Source organism: Rhipicephalus microplus, chromosome 9, assembly GCF_043290135.1.
Source record: "Rhipicephalus microplus isolate Deutch F79 chromosome 9, USDA_Rmic, whole genome shotgun sequence".
Taxonomy (NCBI): Eukaryota; Metazoa; Arthropoda; class Arachnida; order Ixodida; family Ixodidae; genus Rhipicephalus; species Rhipicephalus microplus.
The window spans coordinates 71,057,486-71,076,180 of record NC_134708.1 but is presented as its reverse complement, the minus strand read 5'-3'; the positions used below and the strand labels follow the sequence as shown (position 1 = coordinate 71,076,180).

General features: G+C 48.4%; 1 protein-coding gene across 1 annotated transcript in view; it reads left to right on the top strand.

The window, feature by feature from the left end:
• Nucleotides 1-17,986, top strand: part of LOC119163267 (acyl-coenzyme A thioesterase 13) — a 29,207-nt gene extending 11,221 nt beyond the window's left edge. Inside the window, exons 2-3 of the mRNA XM_037415228.2 lie at nt 5,875-6,065; nt 17,583-17,986. Coding sequence (XP_037271125.2) covers nt 5,875-6,065; nt 17,583-17,760 — 369 coding nt within the window. The 3' untranslated portion in view covers nt 17,761-17,986. The remainder of the gene's footprint in view (nt 1-5,874; nt 6,066-17,582) is intronic.
• The last annotated feature ends 709 nt before the right edge of the window (nt 17,987-18,695 follow it).

Sequence of the window (18,695 nt, the reverse complement as noted above, 5' to 3'; positions counted from 1 at the left end):
CTCGTCAACCTTTCCTCAGCACTTGCAACGACTGGACGAAGTTCTTACGTGCCTTGCAAACGCAGGCCTTCAGCTGAACACCAAGAAGTGCCGTTTTACGAGCAAGACGATTAAAGTGTTAGGCCACATCGTAAGCAAGGACGGTATTCGTCCCGATCCTGACAAGATTTCCACTGTCCAACACTTCCCGCGTCCTGAAAAGGCGAAAGATTTGCGCAGTTTCCTCGGCCTCACTTCTTATTTTCGCCGATTCATTCGAGACTTCGCCTCAATAGCTTCACCATTGCACAAGTTGCTCGGATCAGGCGTCGCCTTTGTGTGGTCTCCTGAATGTGAAGCGTCCTTTGCCCAACTGAAGTGTGCACTCACATCCGAACCAGTGCTCTGCCATTTCGACGAAACCGCGCCTACGCTCCTGCATACAGACGCGAGTGGTCGAGGCATTGATGAAATTCTCCTACAGCGAGACAAACGTTCACGCGAGAAAGTCGTCGCATACGCGAGCCGTGCGCTGACCCCTGCGGAAAAGAATTTTACCATCACCGAACAGGAGTGCCTAGTGGTCGTATGGTCGATACAAAAGTTTCCACCTTATCTCTATGGCCGCCACTTTACTGTGGTTACGGACCATCACGCCTTGTGCTTGCTCTTGACAATCAAGAACTTGTCCGGCTGCCTTGGTCGCTGGATTCTTCGCTTACAAGGATACGACTTCACGATCTCATACAAGTCGGGAAACAAGCATCAAGATGCCGAAGCACTCTCACGTTGCCCGCTCTCTTCGAAGCAGCTTAACAAACCCGCCACTGCCGCACTCGAGAAGCTTTCGGCCGTCTCTTCCCTACATGTTTGGTCACTAGCTACTGTGGAACCAACTTATCCAAGCGAGTGTGGTTTGTTCTTATCTCACCAACGTGCTGACCCTCACTGTCGCCGCATCATGGACTGTCTTGATGGGACTTGCCGGCCCCCTAATGCCCGTCTTCGCCGACAGCTGACGCAATTCAAGCTCAACAACCACATCCTGTACCGTCATATCTTCCACCCTGATGGTCAACGCTGGGTGCCCGTTCTACCTCACTCTTTTCGGGCTCAAGTCCTCAAGACATATCCCGACGACATGTCTGCTGGACACATGGGCTTTCAGAAAACGTATGACCGCATAAGGTGTCACTACTACTGGCTGGGCTTGTCCACCTGTGTCGCGAAGTACGTTGGCTCATGCGCCCTTTGTCAGCGTCGCAAGCTACCTACATCAACTCGTAGTGGACAATTACTACCGCTCCCATGTCCCCTGCAATAATTCGAGGTAGTTGGCATTGACCTGTATGGTCCGTTTCCTATGACTGTCACGGGCAATCGATGGATAGTTACAGCTGTCGACCACCTGACCTGTTACGCCAAAACAGCTCCCGCGCCTTCTGCATCAGCTTCGGAAGTGGCCGACTTCATCCTTCGAGCAATAATCCTTCGACACGGAGCTCCTCGTGTAATCCTGAGCGACCGTGGAAGATAATTTCGTTCAGAACTCGTCGAAGAAGTGCTCAAGGCATCCGGCAGTACACACAAAACAAGCTCCAGTTACCATCCTCAGACGAACGGCCGGACTGAGCGCTTTCTTCGTACACTGTCAGATATGATAGCGATTTATTTCAAACCCGACCACAGAAACTGGGAAACCATTTCGCCATTTGTCACTTTTGCGTATAATACCTCTGTACAGTGCCCAACCGGTTACTCGCCGTTCTACCTCGTCCACGGTCGCTTCCCTCTTCTTTCCTCGACGTTTCGTTCTTCTCTGCGCCTGTCAAACCATTTTATCTTCAAGTGAAGAACACCTGTCTCGTCTACTTCATTGCCGTCAGCTGGCTCGCGTCAACACTGAAGCCAAGCAACAGGATTGCAAGCTTGAATATGATGCCTCTCATCGTGCCGTGTCTTTCATCCCTGGCGACGAAGTCCTCCTTCTTACACCCATTCGTACTCCCGGACTGTGCGAGAAGTTTCAATCACGTTTTATTGGCCCCTACACTGTCTTGGAGCAAACGTCTCCCGTAAATTATCACGTCGCACCCGTTCTTCTTCCGATGGAGCGTCGCTACAGGGCAGCAGAAATAGTCCACGTATCCCGCATGAAGCCTTTCATACGGCGTTCATCTTCGCTTTAAACTGCGGCCAAGAACTGCGTTCAGGATGACCGCTTTCACGTGGGGGGGGAGGGGAGTTAGTGTAGGCATTCATTAAGCACATCTACTATCTTTACACATACTCATCATCGTGAGTGATCGTCATCTTCATCTGCTCTGGGGACTTGGCTTGTCTGAGTTCTGTGCCTTGAGCTTGGTCGCTTCATCATGTCTTCTGGGCCTAATAAAAGTTTCCTTCACCGTTACATCACAACATGTTCATATGATGAAGTTTTGGCGCATCCCAAAGATTGGTTATAAGTCATATTGGCCACCACATGTCTTACCTAATATAAATACCAACATAGAACAGTTCGTTGGATAGCCGATTTCCTACGTCGACGGCTGCCGAGCATCATGGGCACGAAGAACGTTAGATTTTCCTGTTAGTTTCAATTCACGCACAGCAATAACCTGATCATCGAAATGAGGCCACATATAAAACCTACCCCCCTCCACCCTCACCTAGTCCCAGCCACGTGTCCAAAAGTATTTTCTTTTACATAGAGCTGCAGATAAATGTAACTTTAGTAGCTCAAAACGTGCCTTTGCTGCCATGTTTTCACACCACACACTCAAACGCAAGCGGCAGTCACGCCTCGTGGTATTATTCATTTGATTCAAATCGAGGGAACAGAGAAAGTAGCAACAAAGTAGCCAAATGGTCAATACGTGTTTTTTTTTCAGCCGCTACCAGCATGAAAAAAAGTTAGCGCAATTGGCGAAAAGTAGCCAAAGCTGCCAACCCTGCATGGTCTCAGTTACGATTTGAAGGAATTTTGGAAACTATAACCGGGAATAAACACAACTACAGTTTTTTTTCAGTGTTCGCACATCAATAATCACTGCTATTATGATAGCGTAACCGAGCAGCGAAAACTGTGATGCTGTTTCTGTGATATTCACACCGTACGGCAGAAGATTATGTTATGGTTTTCCTTGAGCGGTCATTTTAGACTGTTGTGGTAGCATTAAAAATTGCACTATTTAAAGAGTGACTAGAATTACTATTACCACAAGGTTTACGTGCCTGTGCTGAAGATAAGACTCCCATGTTTACTTAATGGTCCGTGAAATACCGCTTTTAAAACTTCACGATACGGAAAGCACAGTTTCAACTCCATTACATGGACTGCGGTATTTCTCGCAAGCGAATCGCCCCCAGGCGTGCGCCCATATGGGGAAAGGAAAAGAGGAAGGACGCTGTCCTCCTCATAAAAAACATTATGGGGATGCAAGATCTGCCATAAGTTTTAACCAAGCCTGTCCAGTTGTGTTTTCAAGATCAACAAAAAGTGCCTTTCCAAACATTTTGTTTTTGCTAATTGACCAACACGGCAGCAAGGGGGAGTGGGTGGTCGCCGTGATTCAGCTTTGCCCTTTCCACAATGTTGAACACTCACACTGATGTTTAGATTGCTACAGCTCGTCTTAAAGGGGACTAGTTTTTCCACACAGACTGCACCATAAAATAGCCTGGCTTTAGGTGACATTTTATTCAGACACAAAGAGATGGTTAGATTGGAATCATGTTCCAACCAGAACAGAGGGAAAGGGTGGTGTACCATTGTCACTTCTTCTTCAGCGAACGTCATGATGCGGGGTTAACCTATTACAAAGTTTAAAATGTACAGATCCTTTGTGGACCTTTGATTACACGAATGACAAACCGGGGGAAGGAAGGAAAATAGAGGGAAAAGAAAGGCAAAGAGGTTAACCAGCCTATAGGCAGCTGGTTTGCTACCCTACGCATGAGAAAGGAATGGGGGAGATAAAAGAGAGCAGAGAGGGAAGAGAGAAACAGCACATTCGGCAGCACACGCGCGCACACTCAGTCATAGTCCAGTCTTGTCTTTCGTGGTTTTTGACATTGCTTTTACAGTCGCTTGTTCAAGTCGGTGTCACGTAGGAATTTCAACAGAGCTTTCGTTGCCCTCTGTTGCAAAGTCTTCTCTCGGGCACTTGACAGAATAGTGTCAACAGACATTTGGCTGTTGTCGATGCGCGCAAAAGCGGACGCCAGTGACTGTCTCTGGATTTCATACAACGAACAGTCACACAGGATGTGGCGTAGCGTCTCTTCGCAATGACAGGCATCGCAGAGAGCGTTGTCGGCCATTCCTATGACAAAGGAGTAAGATTTTGTAAATGCCACTCCTAGCCATAAGCGATGAAGAAGGGTGGCTTCTCTTCGGTCGAGTCCAGTGGGCATGCGGAGAGCCATCAAAGAGGACTGGTGGTGTTGACGATTGGTATCGATGCTTGGTGGGCACCATAGTGAAAACGTCATTTCGCGCGCAAGTCGTCGAAGATTACTGGCAGCATCGGTCCTCGAAAGTGGTATGGCTTCTTCTCGTGTTCCTTCAAGGGCTGCCCGCGCGGCAGTATCGGCATGTTCGTTCCCTATGATGCCGCAGTGACTTGGCAGCCATTGAAGCGTCACATGATGCCCTTTCTCGAGTAAAGTGTGGAGAAGGCATCGAATTTCGAAAACAAGCTGTTCGTACGGGCCGCGACGCAGTGCTGAGAGCACAGATTGTAGGGCAGCCCTTGAGTCGCTGAAAATCGACCATTGTTGCGGTGGTTCCCGATTGACCACACAAAGTGCAGCGCGCAAAGCAGCTAGTTCCGCTGCTGTAGATGCCGTGAAGTGGTCAGTCCTAAAGCTGATGGTAACACCTCTTGCTGGGATAACTACTGCCCCTGACGAACACTGGTGGTTCGTGGAACCATAGGTGTATACATGTATGCTGTCTGAATATTTCTCGTGCAAAAGAGGAAGAGACAGTTGTTTCAGCACGGGCGACGAAAGCTCAGATTTCCTCCGGATCCCTGGTACACTAAGATGCACTGTGGGTCGAATAAGACACCAAGGTGGTATGGATGGTTTAGATGCAGGAGTGAAGCCTGAGGGAAGTTCATTGTTGTATTTCACAATCATTTTGGCGAACGATGCTTGGCGCCTCTCTGAAGGCAACAGTACAAGGTGATGGCAGGGAGCACGTGCGAAGTATCTGATGTGCGTTCTCCGGACTTCTACAACAATGTGAGTTTGTATCGGATAGTCACCAGCAATTGCAATTGTTACTTCTGTTGACGTACATCTGGGCAGACCGAGGCACACTCTCAGCGCTTGGGCTTGTACTGCCTGTAAAACGCGAACATTGGTCTTGCAGGTATTGCTAAGCACGGGCAAGCTATATCTGAGGAAACCGAGAAACAGGGCCCTGTAGAGCTCCATCATTGCGTCTACTGACATCCCCCTTGTCTTTCCTGTCAGGAACTTGAACAGTTGGGAAATAGCGGTCGGGCGCTTCTTCATACAGGTCACATGCGGACTCCAAAAGAGGTCCCTATCAATAATGATGCCCAGAAACTGGTGGGTTTCGGCGTAAGAAATTGGTCGCCCGCAGATTGAGATGACATAAGGGGGGAGCATACAAAAGGTAGGGCACCCGGGTTAGACATAGCCAAACCTTGAAGACAATGGGTGAAGCTGACACAATTTATCAGGCGCAACTGAGACTATGCAGCTAGGCATGCTCTCCGCTGTACACGCTCTGAAGAGTAGTGTAGAAAGACAGGACACTGTCCACTATCTGCACTCGCATATACGCCTCAGATACAATAATGTGCCATGAAAAATTGCTAGCGATGTGACAACAGCTTGCTATCCTGTCATATGCAGGTGAAGCCAGCGTGTTTGACACGCGATGGAGAAGTGGTGTACGAGCTTCGACTCGAGAAGGAGCACTGCGACTTGCACGGCAATCTGCACGCCGGCATGGCATTCGCCCTATTAGATCTGTACACGTGGACGACGGCTTGCACGCTGTACGACCAGGACACGCCGTTCGTCAGCCTCAACCTTAAGGCCAGGTATTAGCAGAATGCGTTTAATATGTCGATGACCATATGTTTTAATAGCATGCGAAATTGGTCTAGTTGGTTGCTTTTTGAGATTTGATAATTGGGTTATTTCATATAAATTGATACAAGTGTAACGAGGTTGAAGAGCGAGAAGAAAAAAAAGTACAATTCATGGTGGGGATAACAGGCCAAAAGCTGCAATATAGGCAGCTTGACAAGCCTGACCACTTCAACAAATCAACACAGTTGGAATCTGCATGGCAAAAGGCACGCAAAATACCAACTTGATGATGATATATGGATTGTAGAGATGCAAGGTTCATGCTAGGTGAAAGGGCACCATGAAAGGTGATGCAACAATAACAATGAATCGTTATTTACAATGACGTTCAGGGGATGTGAAGTCGTGAGGAAAGGTGGTGAAAGTCAGTGGCTGTATAGGGGCCTGAAATTCCTCGTCCTAAAGACAGGTAAAACGTATAAGATGTAAAATATGATGGAAGTGACGTGACTTGTGTACTATGAAGATAAATGACATGTGCTCGTGGTAACAAAATCATGGGCACATGGAGTCAGCATGAGTGTCTTGTCAATGCTCTTGACAACAAGGGCCACGAGGTGGGCGCTTATTTTATAGCAGTCACCGCCGCCGTGACCTCTGCTTGGAGGTCGTGCTACGGAATCCCTGGGTATACGACATCAAAACTATGTATATCGTTTTAAAAAATCAGAAAGTGACTGATATCTGAAAAGCGGGTCCCTGCCGAAGAACATCGCAAGTTTTAAAGGAAATTGTTGTCGGTACTGTTATAGAAAGTCAATGTAAAGCGCTTCTTTCTAATATCATCTTATGTGGAGAACGGAAAGTGGTTCTCCACATCTTTCACACCTGTTTGGATCATCACCGTACAGAGGGTATCCATGTCTCATATGTGTGCGTCTTATTCGATGCCTTGTTAGTGATACTTGTGTGCTGCGTGACTTCGATAACAACGTCCAATTGTCATTAAACGGCTTTATAACGAGCAGTTTATTTTGGGTGTCTTTATCGCAGGGGCCCTGCCAATAAGCTCAAAGCTTTTGTTTATGAGATTGTTTTAGGTCAAGCACATGGAGGGATGTGCATGTATTGACAGTACTTTGCTGGGCGGATGCGGCTAGCTCGTCCGCCATCTCATTGCCTCGAATCTCCCAGTGCCAAGGCAGTTTTCAGAGCTTCTACCATGCTCAAGGAATGGGTGTAAATTACTGCATTTTGTAGCTTTCTTCGTTCATTGTGTTTAAGGGCCGTAATTTTCGCCTCAGCCTCGGCTTTGAAGATGCTTATCTCGGGATGCAAAGCACCGGTGTCTGTAAAGAATGTAGCGACCGCAGCGTAGGACACAGATGTGTTACACTTTGAGGCGTCTGTAAAGAACTCGGGACATGTGTATTTTCGTTGTAGTGCCAGGAAGTGTGGGTGGATATGTGCGATGGGCGTGTGGTTCGTTAACTACAACAAATACGTATTTCAATCTATGGTCCGCCAATGCCATGGCACCAGGGATGCCGCGGGAGCAAATAAACGGTTCCCAAGTGGCGCACGCGTCACCGCGGTTAGATTCCTCAAAGGAAGTGAGTAGGGCTGTGGAAATGAAGGACAGTTTTCAAACTGCGCATCACTAGACAGATCATCGACAGAATAATCGGAGGGATGTTCCTTGTCGGCGTTAACTTTGAGATGATATAAAAACGACATATATATAAGATCTTCGCAGGTGTAGCGACCACTCGTTAAACTCAACGTGCAAGCTTTCCACCGGGCTCGTGCGAAATGGACCCTTAGAAAAGCGTATGCGAAGATTCCGAACAGGATCCAAAATCTTGAATGCCTTTGGTCTGGCAGACTGGTAGACTATAGCTGCGTAGTCTAGGCCTGTGCGTATGAGGCTTTTATAAATGTTCATCAGGCACTTCCAGTCACTTCCCCGTGTTGTGTGAGACGGCACAATAAACATCCTAAAAGCGCTGTTACACACAACACGAGGAAGTGACAGCAAGTGCGTGATGAATATCTATAAACGGACTTGAGAAGAAGAAATAAATTGCATGGGCTGAGATAACAGTGCATTAGCCTCTGGGTTGTGACATCCTAAAGCCACGACATCATCAGAATACACACCTTATCAGACCGCTCTGAAAATTGCGAACCCCTGGCGTTCTTTAACGTGTACCTATATATCAAGTATATGAATATATATATATATATATATATATATATATATATATATATATATATATATATATATATATATATATATATATATATATATATATATATATATATATATATATATATATATATATATATATATATATATATTATGAAGTCTTGGTAGTCTTGGCTGCGACAGCGTTTATTTGAGGAAAGACCTCGCAAAACGAACGGGCAGAGCCAGCACACAGACGATGACGATGATGATGAACCAGAGTGGCAATGAGGGCAAAGACACAAGCGGATGATGGTGATTGTGATTATGCAGGGATGAGGACGATGTAAGTTACAAATGCCCACACTAATTCCCCCCCACTTGAAAGCGGACACCCTGGCCGCCGTCAGTCAAAGTGATGGGGAACGTCGCGTGAAAGGTTTCATGCGACAAACGTGTACAATCTCTGTGCTGCGGTAGCGGCGGTCTGTTGGGGCGACGAGTGGTGTCACGCGATAATTAACCGGCGAAGTCTGTTCTAAAACAATGTACGGCCCGATGAAGCGTGGTTGGAATTTGTCACAGAGACCAGGAGTGCGAATAGGTGTCAAAAGCAGCACCTCGTCACCAGGTTGGAAAGACACAACGCGGTGGGATTCGTCATAGATGATCTTCCTCTCGTGCTGTCTCGCTTCAGTATTGATGCGAGCCTGATGGCGAGACTGGGCCAGGCGGGAAATGTATTCTTCGCTAGAAGACTGACATGAATTCCCATGGCTGCTAAAGAAGGAGACGTCGAGAAAGGTAGTCGGGGTGCGTCCGTACACGAGGTAAAACGGTGAGTAGCAAGTTGTTCGCTGAACGGCGGTGTTGTAAGCGAATGTCAGGAATGGTAAAAGAGTGTCCCAGTTTTTGTGGTCGGGTTGGACGTAAACGGCTATCATGTCTGCAAGGGTTCGGTGAAATCTTTCTGTGAGACCATTTGTCTGAGGGTGGTAGCTTGAAGCTGTCTTGTGAGTAGTTCCAGATGCGCGCAGTACTTCATTTACAACTTGTGACAGGAACACTTTGCCGCGGTCACTAAGCAGTACACGAGGAGCCCCATGACGCAATATTATTGCGTGAAGAATAAAGTCTGCAACTTCCACAGCTGAGCCTGTAATAACGGAGGAAGTCTCAGCGTAGCGTGTCAGGTGGTCCACGGCAGTCACTATCCATCGTTTGCCAGCAGATGTGACGGGGAGAGGCCCGTAAAGGTCAACACCTACAACCTCGAATGGCATTGAAGGGCACGGAAGTGGCTGTAGAGGTCCAGCAGGTGCCGACGTGGGGAGTTTACGACGCTGGCATGGGTAGCAGGAACCGACGTACCGAGCTACACTAGAAGAAAGGCCAGGCCAGTAATAACGACATCGAATGCGGTCAAGAGTTTTTTTAAAACCAAGATGACCAGCAGTCAAGTCGTCGTGGAAGACTTCGAGCACCTGAAGTCGGAGAGAGCGTGGCAGTACAGGCACCCAGCGCTGACCGTCAGGGTGGTAGACGTGGCGGTGGAGAACCCCATTGTCCAGCCTAAAGTGCAGGAGTTGACGACGGAGTCGCGCGTTTGGTGGATGAGAAACTCCCGAAAGGTGGTCCATGATGCGTCTGCAGTATGAATCGAACCGCTGGCGGGAGATAAATGTTGGCTCGTCATCCGAAAAGGGTTGCGTTATTGATACGAGCGTATGAACTTTGGTAGATGTGGTGGTTGAGTTCTCACCAACGCTCATATGGGTAGTTGGAAGCGGGCAACGAGATAAAGCATCGGCGTCTTGATGTTTTCTGCCTGACTTGTAAGTTATATCAAAGTCGTACTCCTGCAAGCGTAGTATCCACCGACCCAAGCGTCCGGACAAGTTCTTCAGTGTAGAAAGCCAGCATAAGGCATGGTGGTCCGTAACGATTGTGAAGTGACGCCCGTGGAGATAGGGACGGAACTTCTGAACCGACCAAACCACAGCCAAACACTCTTGCTCAGTTATAGTGTAGTTATTTTCAGCAGCGGTGAGTACGCGACTGGCATATGCAATAACTTTCTCTAGGGAAGACTTGTCGCGTTGTAGAAGTACGGCTCCTATACCAAGGCCGCTAGCGTCGGTATGGAGGATAGTTGGTGCGGCTTCGTCAAAGTGGCAGAGCAGAGGTTCAGACGTGAGTGCCCGCTTCAACAGGTCGAATGCTGTTTGGCATTCTTGAGACCACAGAAAGGGGACGTTGGAAGCAAGTAGTTGGTGTAATAGAGCAGCAATAGAAGCGAAGTTCTGGATAAACCGGCGAAAATAGGAGGCAAGGCCAAGAAAACTGCGAAGCTCCTTTGGTTTTTCGTGGCGCGGAAAGTGAAGGACTGCAGAAATCTTGTCAGGGTCGGGCCGGATGCCATCTTTGCTAACGACGTGTCCTAAGACCTTGATAGATTTGCTAGCGAAAGAGCATTTCTTCGTGTTTATTTGAAGCCCGGCGCCGGCAAGGCACGTCAAAACTTGATCCAATCGTTCTAGGTGCTCAGGAAACGTTGACTAAAAGATAATAGTGTGTTCCAGGTAGCAAAGGCAACTTTTCCATTTCAGGCCACGCAGCACGGTATCTGTCATGCGCTCAAAAGTCGCGGGTGCGTTGCAGAGCCCGAAAGGCATCACGTTGAATTCATATAGCCCGTCGGGGGTTGCGAATGCCGTTTTCTCCTTATCGTCTTCATGCATGGGGATCTGCCAGTACCCAGAACGCAAGTCGATACTTGAAAAGAATTCCGCGCCTTGTAGGGAATCAAGGGCGTCGTCAATGCGTGGCATAGGGTACACGTCCTTGCGTGTGATCTTATTGAGCGCCCGGTAGTCCACGCAAAACCGCACAGAGCCATCCTTTTTATGGACCAAAACAATAGGAGACGACCAAGGGCTAGATGAGGAACGGATGACTTCCCGTTTAAGCATGTCCGCAACGTTTTCTTCTATAATTTTTCTTTCAGTTAGAGACACGCGGTAGGGCCGGCGGTGTACAATAGATGTCCCAACAGTTTGAATTCGATGTGCTGTAGTATTAGTGCGGCCCAGCTTAGACGAGCAAATATCGAAAGAATTTGCATGTTTCTGTAACAATGCGAGCAACTGCTGCCTCTGTGAATATGTCAATTCGCTGCTGATAGTGGTGGTAAAGGCGGAGGAAGAAACATGCTCACCGAGGCAAGGTTCTTTGGATGCGATGGCCTGAAGTGGCGTGACGAGTACAGGCTCGAAGTCAGCAACACGGGCCACAGTTGTGCCCTGTGGCAGTAAGATCTTCTCCGGTGTAGAGTTGACAGCGGTGACAAGTGCCGAGCCATTGCAAAAACGAACGACACCGGACGGAAGAACTATACCTTTGCGAACGCAAAGTGGTGACGGTGAGACCAATACATCCCCGTGATAGATGCCGTTGGACGTAATGGTGACAATTTGCTCTTGTAGTGGCGGGAGTTCGATGTCTTTCGCAGCGACCAGACGAAGTGGCTTCTGATTATCGTCGTCAAGCATGTAGTCGGTGTCAGCGAGGTGAACGACGCGTTGTCCACAACAAATCGCCGCGGAAGCAGATGATAGAAAATCCCACCCTAAAATTAGTTGGTGAGAGCAGCGGGACAGGACAGCAAACTGGACATGATGGCGGATGCCGTCGATGAAAACACGCACAGTACAAAGCGCGGAAGGGCGAATGATGTTCCCCTGGGCAGCAACTAACGTGGGACCATCGTAAGGCGTCATTACTTTCCTTAAATGTTCACACAAATCAGCACGTATCACAGACATTGTCGCACCTGTGTCCACCAAAGCATCGACTCGCACTCCTTCCACTTCCACAGAAACCATGTTACACGGGCCTAATGGAGGAATTTCAGTTCTAATTCCGAATGCAGTTTTTCCTCCACAAACTGCATCACTTAGTTTTCCGAACGAATATCAGAGGCGAATGAGGCGGGCCGAAGTGGAGAAGTGGAACGGCGGAAGGGCGAAGGCGAGCAGCGTCTCGTGTTTCGGCTGTTTCGTGGTGCAGTCGACGCAGGAGGAGATGGAGACCGGTGCGGGGGAGACGAATAACGCCGACCTTGATAAGACGCCCCGTTGTACAAATCCCGTTCACGCACATCGTTCCGACGCTCATCTTGCTGGCGCTTCCGGCAGAAACGGGATATGTGGCCGCGATAGCCACAGTAGAAGCATACAGGGCGAGACGAGCGCCACGGTGGAGAATAGAAGGCATTCGGGGAACTTGGAGATAGCGCGGTCAGGTGGGCCGAAGGGTCAGGGGGCACGGAATGGTAGTTCACAGGGGTAGCGGCAGCAACTGACGCGTAGGATCGACGTGGCAATGTCGCGTGGGCGTCGCTGGGAGGCACGGCAGCAACTTGAGGGTACGTGGCTAAAGGGTGAGAAGCAGGTGGCTGTACGGGCGCAGAGCCAGTCAGGGATGTAAGTTCCTCCCTGATGATGTCACATAAGGGCATTCCCGAAGGCTGAGTAGGTCGTGGTGTAGGAGGTGTGAAGCCCATGGACCGCAATTCTTCGCGTATAATGTCCCGGATGAGGTCACGCAGATGGCCATCTGACGTGGAGTGGTGGTCGCCGATGTCTGGTTGCAGGCGGACGGAGTCCAGCGCATTAAGGCGCTGGCATGTCGCAACGACATCAGCGATGGTAGCTGGGTTTTGCACAGCGAGGGCATTAAAGGCAACAGGCCCAATGCCTTTCAATATGCGGCGCACTTTGTCCGATTCCGGCATGTATTTATTGACACGCCGGCAGAGTGCGAGGACATCCTCGATGTATGAAGTATACCATTCACCGCGATGTTGTCGGCGAGTATCGAGTGTCCTCTTCGCGACGGCGGATCGAATGTCTGGTGTCCCAAAGACGTGCCGCAGCTGCTGCTGGAAGGTAACCCAGTCGGGTAAGTCAATGACGTGGTTAAAATACCATGTCTTTGCGACTCCGGTCAGATAAAATGGGACGTAACGCAGTTTGGCGGCCTCGTCCCACCGATTAGCGACACTTACGCGGTCGTAGTCGTCGATCCAGTCTTCTACGTCTTCTCCACGACTACCAGCGAAGAGCGGGGGTTCCCGCTGATGTCCGTGTATGTAAGTAGGAGGGGCAGCTTGCGGCGGTGCGTGGTTGATGACATCAGTGCCGGCAGGCTCGGTCTGGGACATGCTGCCTGACTGTGGGCGCAAGCGGCGGCCTGAACGAAGCTCCAGGGGGTATAGCGGGCTGCGGGAGGTCAGAGGACCGAAAATCCACCTCCACCACGTATGAAGTCTTGGTAGTCTTGGCTGCGGCAGCGTTTATTTGAGGAAAGACCTCGCAAAACGAACGGGCAGAGCCAGCACACAGACGATGACGATGATGATGAACCAGAGTGGCAATGAGGGCAAAGACACAAGCGGATGATGGTGATTGTGATTATGCAGGGATGAGGACGATGTAAGTTACAAATGCCCACAATATATATATAAAGTATCTGAATACTTGATATATTTTTTACGGTCAAAACACACAAGCCGGAAATGCCTTTCAGAGCGATTGTGTCCAAAAGAGACACGTGGCAAAATGTTGTTTCGAGGTACCTGCAAAGCTGTTTAGAAACTCTTGCTATCCCGGATCCTTATCGTGTCAGTAATTTTGAAGAGGTGGTACAGTTTCTGATCACCGATAGTTCTAGCGAATGTAGCGCTTTCAGTATAGACATTGAGGACTTGTACCATTCGATACCTCAAGATGAGCTGATGGCAAGCGTTCAAAGCTGCATTGTGCAGGATAATGATGAATTGTCTTTCAGCCTGAAGTGTGGAACTTCTGTATACAGTCTTCTAGAATTACTTAGCTTCTACCTGAAGTCAACTCTTGTGTCTTGGAGTGGCAATCTTTTTGTCCAGTAATAGAGGATGACGTTCTTTATACAATTATGACAAAAACATATCCTGCTGCCCATGTAAAGCTCACAAGTTTGTTAGGTTCTCTAGGCTTTCTGCCAGACGCTCAGGCTGTATGCGTATGCACTATATGTAGGTGCTGTGAAGTGCAGCGCGTTGCAGGCACGCACTGTGGTTCCATAAAGTTTTCTTAATTGCGAAATGCATTGCCTCTGTGTAATGAATGAATTCCGTCGATGCCATAACATCAAACTTTATAAATGCTGTTTAAGTAAGCACTGAACGATTTACAACGTCTATACCACTCTTCTCATTACTACTTTGCCGTGATGAGGCTGCAGCAATACTTTCACTTTTCTAGAAGGTACTGTACTAACATATGTGCAGAATTCAGTTTTTGTTGAACGTGAGTAAGTTTCTTAATCAGTATATGTCAGGCATCTGGCGTTGTCTACGGCGTCCGTGGCACCGCTCTCACTCTTCGCTCTAACTCCCTCACCCATAGCTGCGGGCGCACGCGCTTATCCTTGCCCCTAGCAACCGGAGCAACGCCGACTAAATTTCAAGGCCGAAAGGCTGCCGCAGTGACGTCAGAGGGTGGGGGCCCAGTTACGCCGCGAACGCGGCGGAAAGCCTGTGTTTCGTTCACGTCGTAGGAGAACCAAGGCTCTCGCTCTCGCAGCTGCTGCGGCTTGATTGGGCCGGATAAAAGATGTGGAAAAGACGTCTTACTGAGCATGCTCAGTTGGGCAACTGGGCCCCCAACCTCTGACGTCACTGCGGCAGCCTTTCCGCCTTGAAATTTAGCCGGCGTTGACCAGAGCATGGAGTGCGAGAGAATGTAGGAGAGCGTAGGTGCAGCGCTTCGCCGATCCTTCTCTTGCTGTTCGCAATCTCTCCTCCCTGGCCCCACTTTCTCGTCCATTCGCACTTCACTTTCGACAGTTCCACTGGCTAAGCGCCTCTCAAAAACAACTGGAAATGTGTGCTAGAGATGCCACTGTGAAACGCCAACGCCGAGCAGAGAACGCTGTTTGTTTTGTTCACCTCAAGTATGTTTTCACCGTGCACGCTAGCTACTAGAGCTGGGAACGCACACCGCGTTTCTCGCGACAGAAAAATGCCACGAGCGGCGAACGGTGCGATTGGCTGCATGGTGTAAAAAAGAATCACAACATATCCACGGAGTGAATGATGATTTGGGGGGCGAAGCGTTCGTCAGTACATCCGCGTTTCCGTCCGTCCATCATTTCTTGCTTGTATCCGTTCATGTGTCCGTCCACGCGTCCGTCCGTGTGTCTGTTCATCCGTGTGACCATCGGTGCGTCCATCCATCCATGCGTCCGTCCGTTCTTCCGTCCGTCCGTTCGTTCGTCTGTCTGTATATCCATCGGTACGTGCGTGCGTCCATAAGCGCATGCCCCTGTCTTTCTGTCCATGTCTAAGTAGTGCGCTCTCATTTCAAAACAACCCTATAAATAGCCTTCATAAATTACGAGAAGTCATTTGACTCAGTGGAAACATCAGCAATGATGCAGGTACTACGGAATTAGGGCATCAATGAACCGTACGTAAACATACTGGAAAAAATATACAGTTTACAGGAAGATTTCATGGTCCTAAATTGGGAGGAGTTGGGGATAACAGTTAACTAACAGTATCTTAGTAACCTGTGATTCACTGATTACTTTGCTTTGATGAGTAACTGAAGATATGTATTACAGCTCATGATTACTGAGCTGGGCACTGAAAGCTGTACAGATGATGTGCAAATTAATATCCATGAAACTAAAGTCAGGCGTAACATTCTCGGCAAGAAAACAGCACTTTGTGATAGGTGCAGAGACAGTCGACGTTGTAAGGAATATGTCTACTCAGGACAGGAAGTAGCCATGGAGCCGAACCATGAGAGGGAAGTAACTAAAATAATATTGATGGGGTAAATACCATTCGTTAAACAATCTCAAATCATGACTGGTACTCTGCCGCTAACCCACAAGAGATTGATTGATTGATTTGTGGGGTTTAACGTCTCAAAACCACCATATGATTATGAGAGACGCCGTAGTGGAGGGCTCCGGAAATTTCGACCACCTGGGGTTCTTTAGCGTGCACCCGAATCTGAGTACACGGGCCTACAACATTTCCGCCTCCATCGGATATGCAGCCGCCATAGCCGGGATTTGATCCTGTGACCTGCGGGTCAGTAGCCGAGTACCATAGCCACTAGACCACCGTGGCGGGGCTAACCCACAAGAGGAAGGTTTATAACATCTGCATCTTGCCGTTACTTACCCACGGAGCAGAAACGTGGAGGCTTACAAAGAGGGCTCAGCTTGCATTGCAGACGAGCAATCAAGTGATGAAAAGGAAATTGATCGGTGTAACCTTAAGAGACAAGAAAAGAGCACAGTGGGTCAAGGAACAAACTGCTGTTAAGGATATCATAGTTGATATCAAGAAGAAGAAGAAATGGACATGGAACGGGCACGTAGCGTGTAGGCAGGATAACTACTGGTTATTAAGGGTAATGAGTGCATTCCCAAAGAAGGCAAATGCACGAGGGGTAGACAAAATGTTAGGTGGGTCGATGAGAATTATAAACAATTGTATCGGTCCAGTTGGTACGAATCCATCTTGGTAGGAAGCGCAGCCACTATTACACTATTATTATTAAGCGCTTGTGTTGTGTGTTCTGCGTAATAGTGGCTGCGCTTCCTACCAAGATGAGATTAAAAAGTTCGTAGGTATAACGTGGCAGCAAAAAGCACAAGACCAGGTTGACTGGCGGGAAAGCGCTGAAGTGGGCGTGGTCAGGCTGATGTTGATGATGACGGGAACCATGCAGTGAAACAATGCGAGGAAACAAAAACCCAACCACGCGTGTCTTGTCCCTCGTCCTTACTCGTCTGCTACTCCAGGCACCCCCCCCCCCACACCTCGGGATAACTTAGAACACGAGCGTAGACAACAACGGCAATACTCCCCGCCCCATTTTCGGCTGAGTGTGAAAGAAGCACATGAGTGGCACCCCCTGCAGACAACTACATATCCTAGCCTGCGTTTAAAACATGCGATGCACCCAACCGCATACGCCAGTTCTTGCACGTGGTGTGGAGGACAGCAAACACCGGCTCACATTACGTGGGCATATGAGTTAAGGCTGGCCAAAATTAATACGCCTCAGATTCCGGCGAAAAAAATTCACTATGTAGCATTGGGAGAACTTGCTCGCCAGCGCGGAAAAGGATATTCCAGTGGCGCTTCTAGACCAGGCGCCCGGGCTGCTGAAGCCAGCGGAGCCCTGGACTAGGGGCCCCGCCCACCTGCTTTGAAACCTTATTTCATTTTTTTCCCTCTGTAATAAACGTTTTTTTTCCATTCCGTTCCCAGGTTTCTCTCTCCGGCAAAACTTGGTGACGTCATCCTCATGGACTCACGCATCGTTCACGCGGGACGGAGGGTCGCCTACGCCGAGCTCGACATTCTCGATAAAGCTACGAAGCGCCTGTTGGTTCAAGGATCACACATATTTTACAATTTGTCAAAACCTACACATCGCGAAGGTTAAGAGTAACATCTGCCGAGTAGAGTAAGAACTCGGTCGACACTCGAAAATTTCAGTGAAATGTCCCTGGCTGCAGCTGGTCTGTAAGAAAATACGTCATCCAAATATAACGCTATAAAGGCGATTAAAGCATTCGGCCTGTCATTGAGAAAAATTCACTTGCGAAAGGCAATTTTCTTGGACGCGGCCCCCATTTTTTTTCTGATAAATAAATGGCAAGAAACACAAGTATGCCGACTTTCTCGTCACCCATCCTTGGCTCCCGGCTCCATCCACCACATACGACGCACTCGATGAGCTTAGTCTCAGCTGCAATTAGTTGACGCGTTCTGATTTTTCACTATCTATAGCACTAACAAATTTGCTATCGGTAGTACTATCGATAGCTCTTTCCTCTCATAGACAGTTCAATAGTGACTCAACTATCGATAGTACCTATAGTGCTATCGACAGTTTTTCATCGCTAGCCACTACTCGACATACAAGTCAATAATTATGGTTCCCCCCTAGAATTATTTATTTAGTTGGATTCCAATATGAACAACAACAACAACGACAACAACAACAACAACAACAACAACAACAATAATAATAATAATAATAATAATAATAATAATCTCTTACGCACCAGAACCACGATATATCGCTTAACATAGTTCTCAGTATTCTCTGCACCCGTGGAGGTTATTGAGTGGATGCAACAGTGGTGCCTTGATTAGCGGGGAAACAGTTGTCCTGCATATGTGCGTTAACTGAGTCCACTGGCCTGAGCAGTAGTTGACACTACATATGAAACATTGTTAGAGCAGCGAGTATATTGATTATCATGAGAAAATGGAATAGTGAATTTACACGCCAAAAAAAACTCTTGTTCTAGGAATTGAAAGGAGGAAGCAACAAAAAGGAGAAGGCAGGGAGGTTAACCAGAAAGACATCCG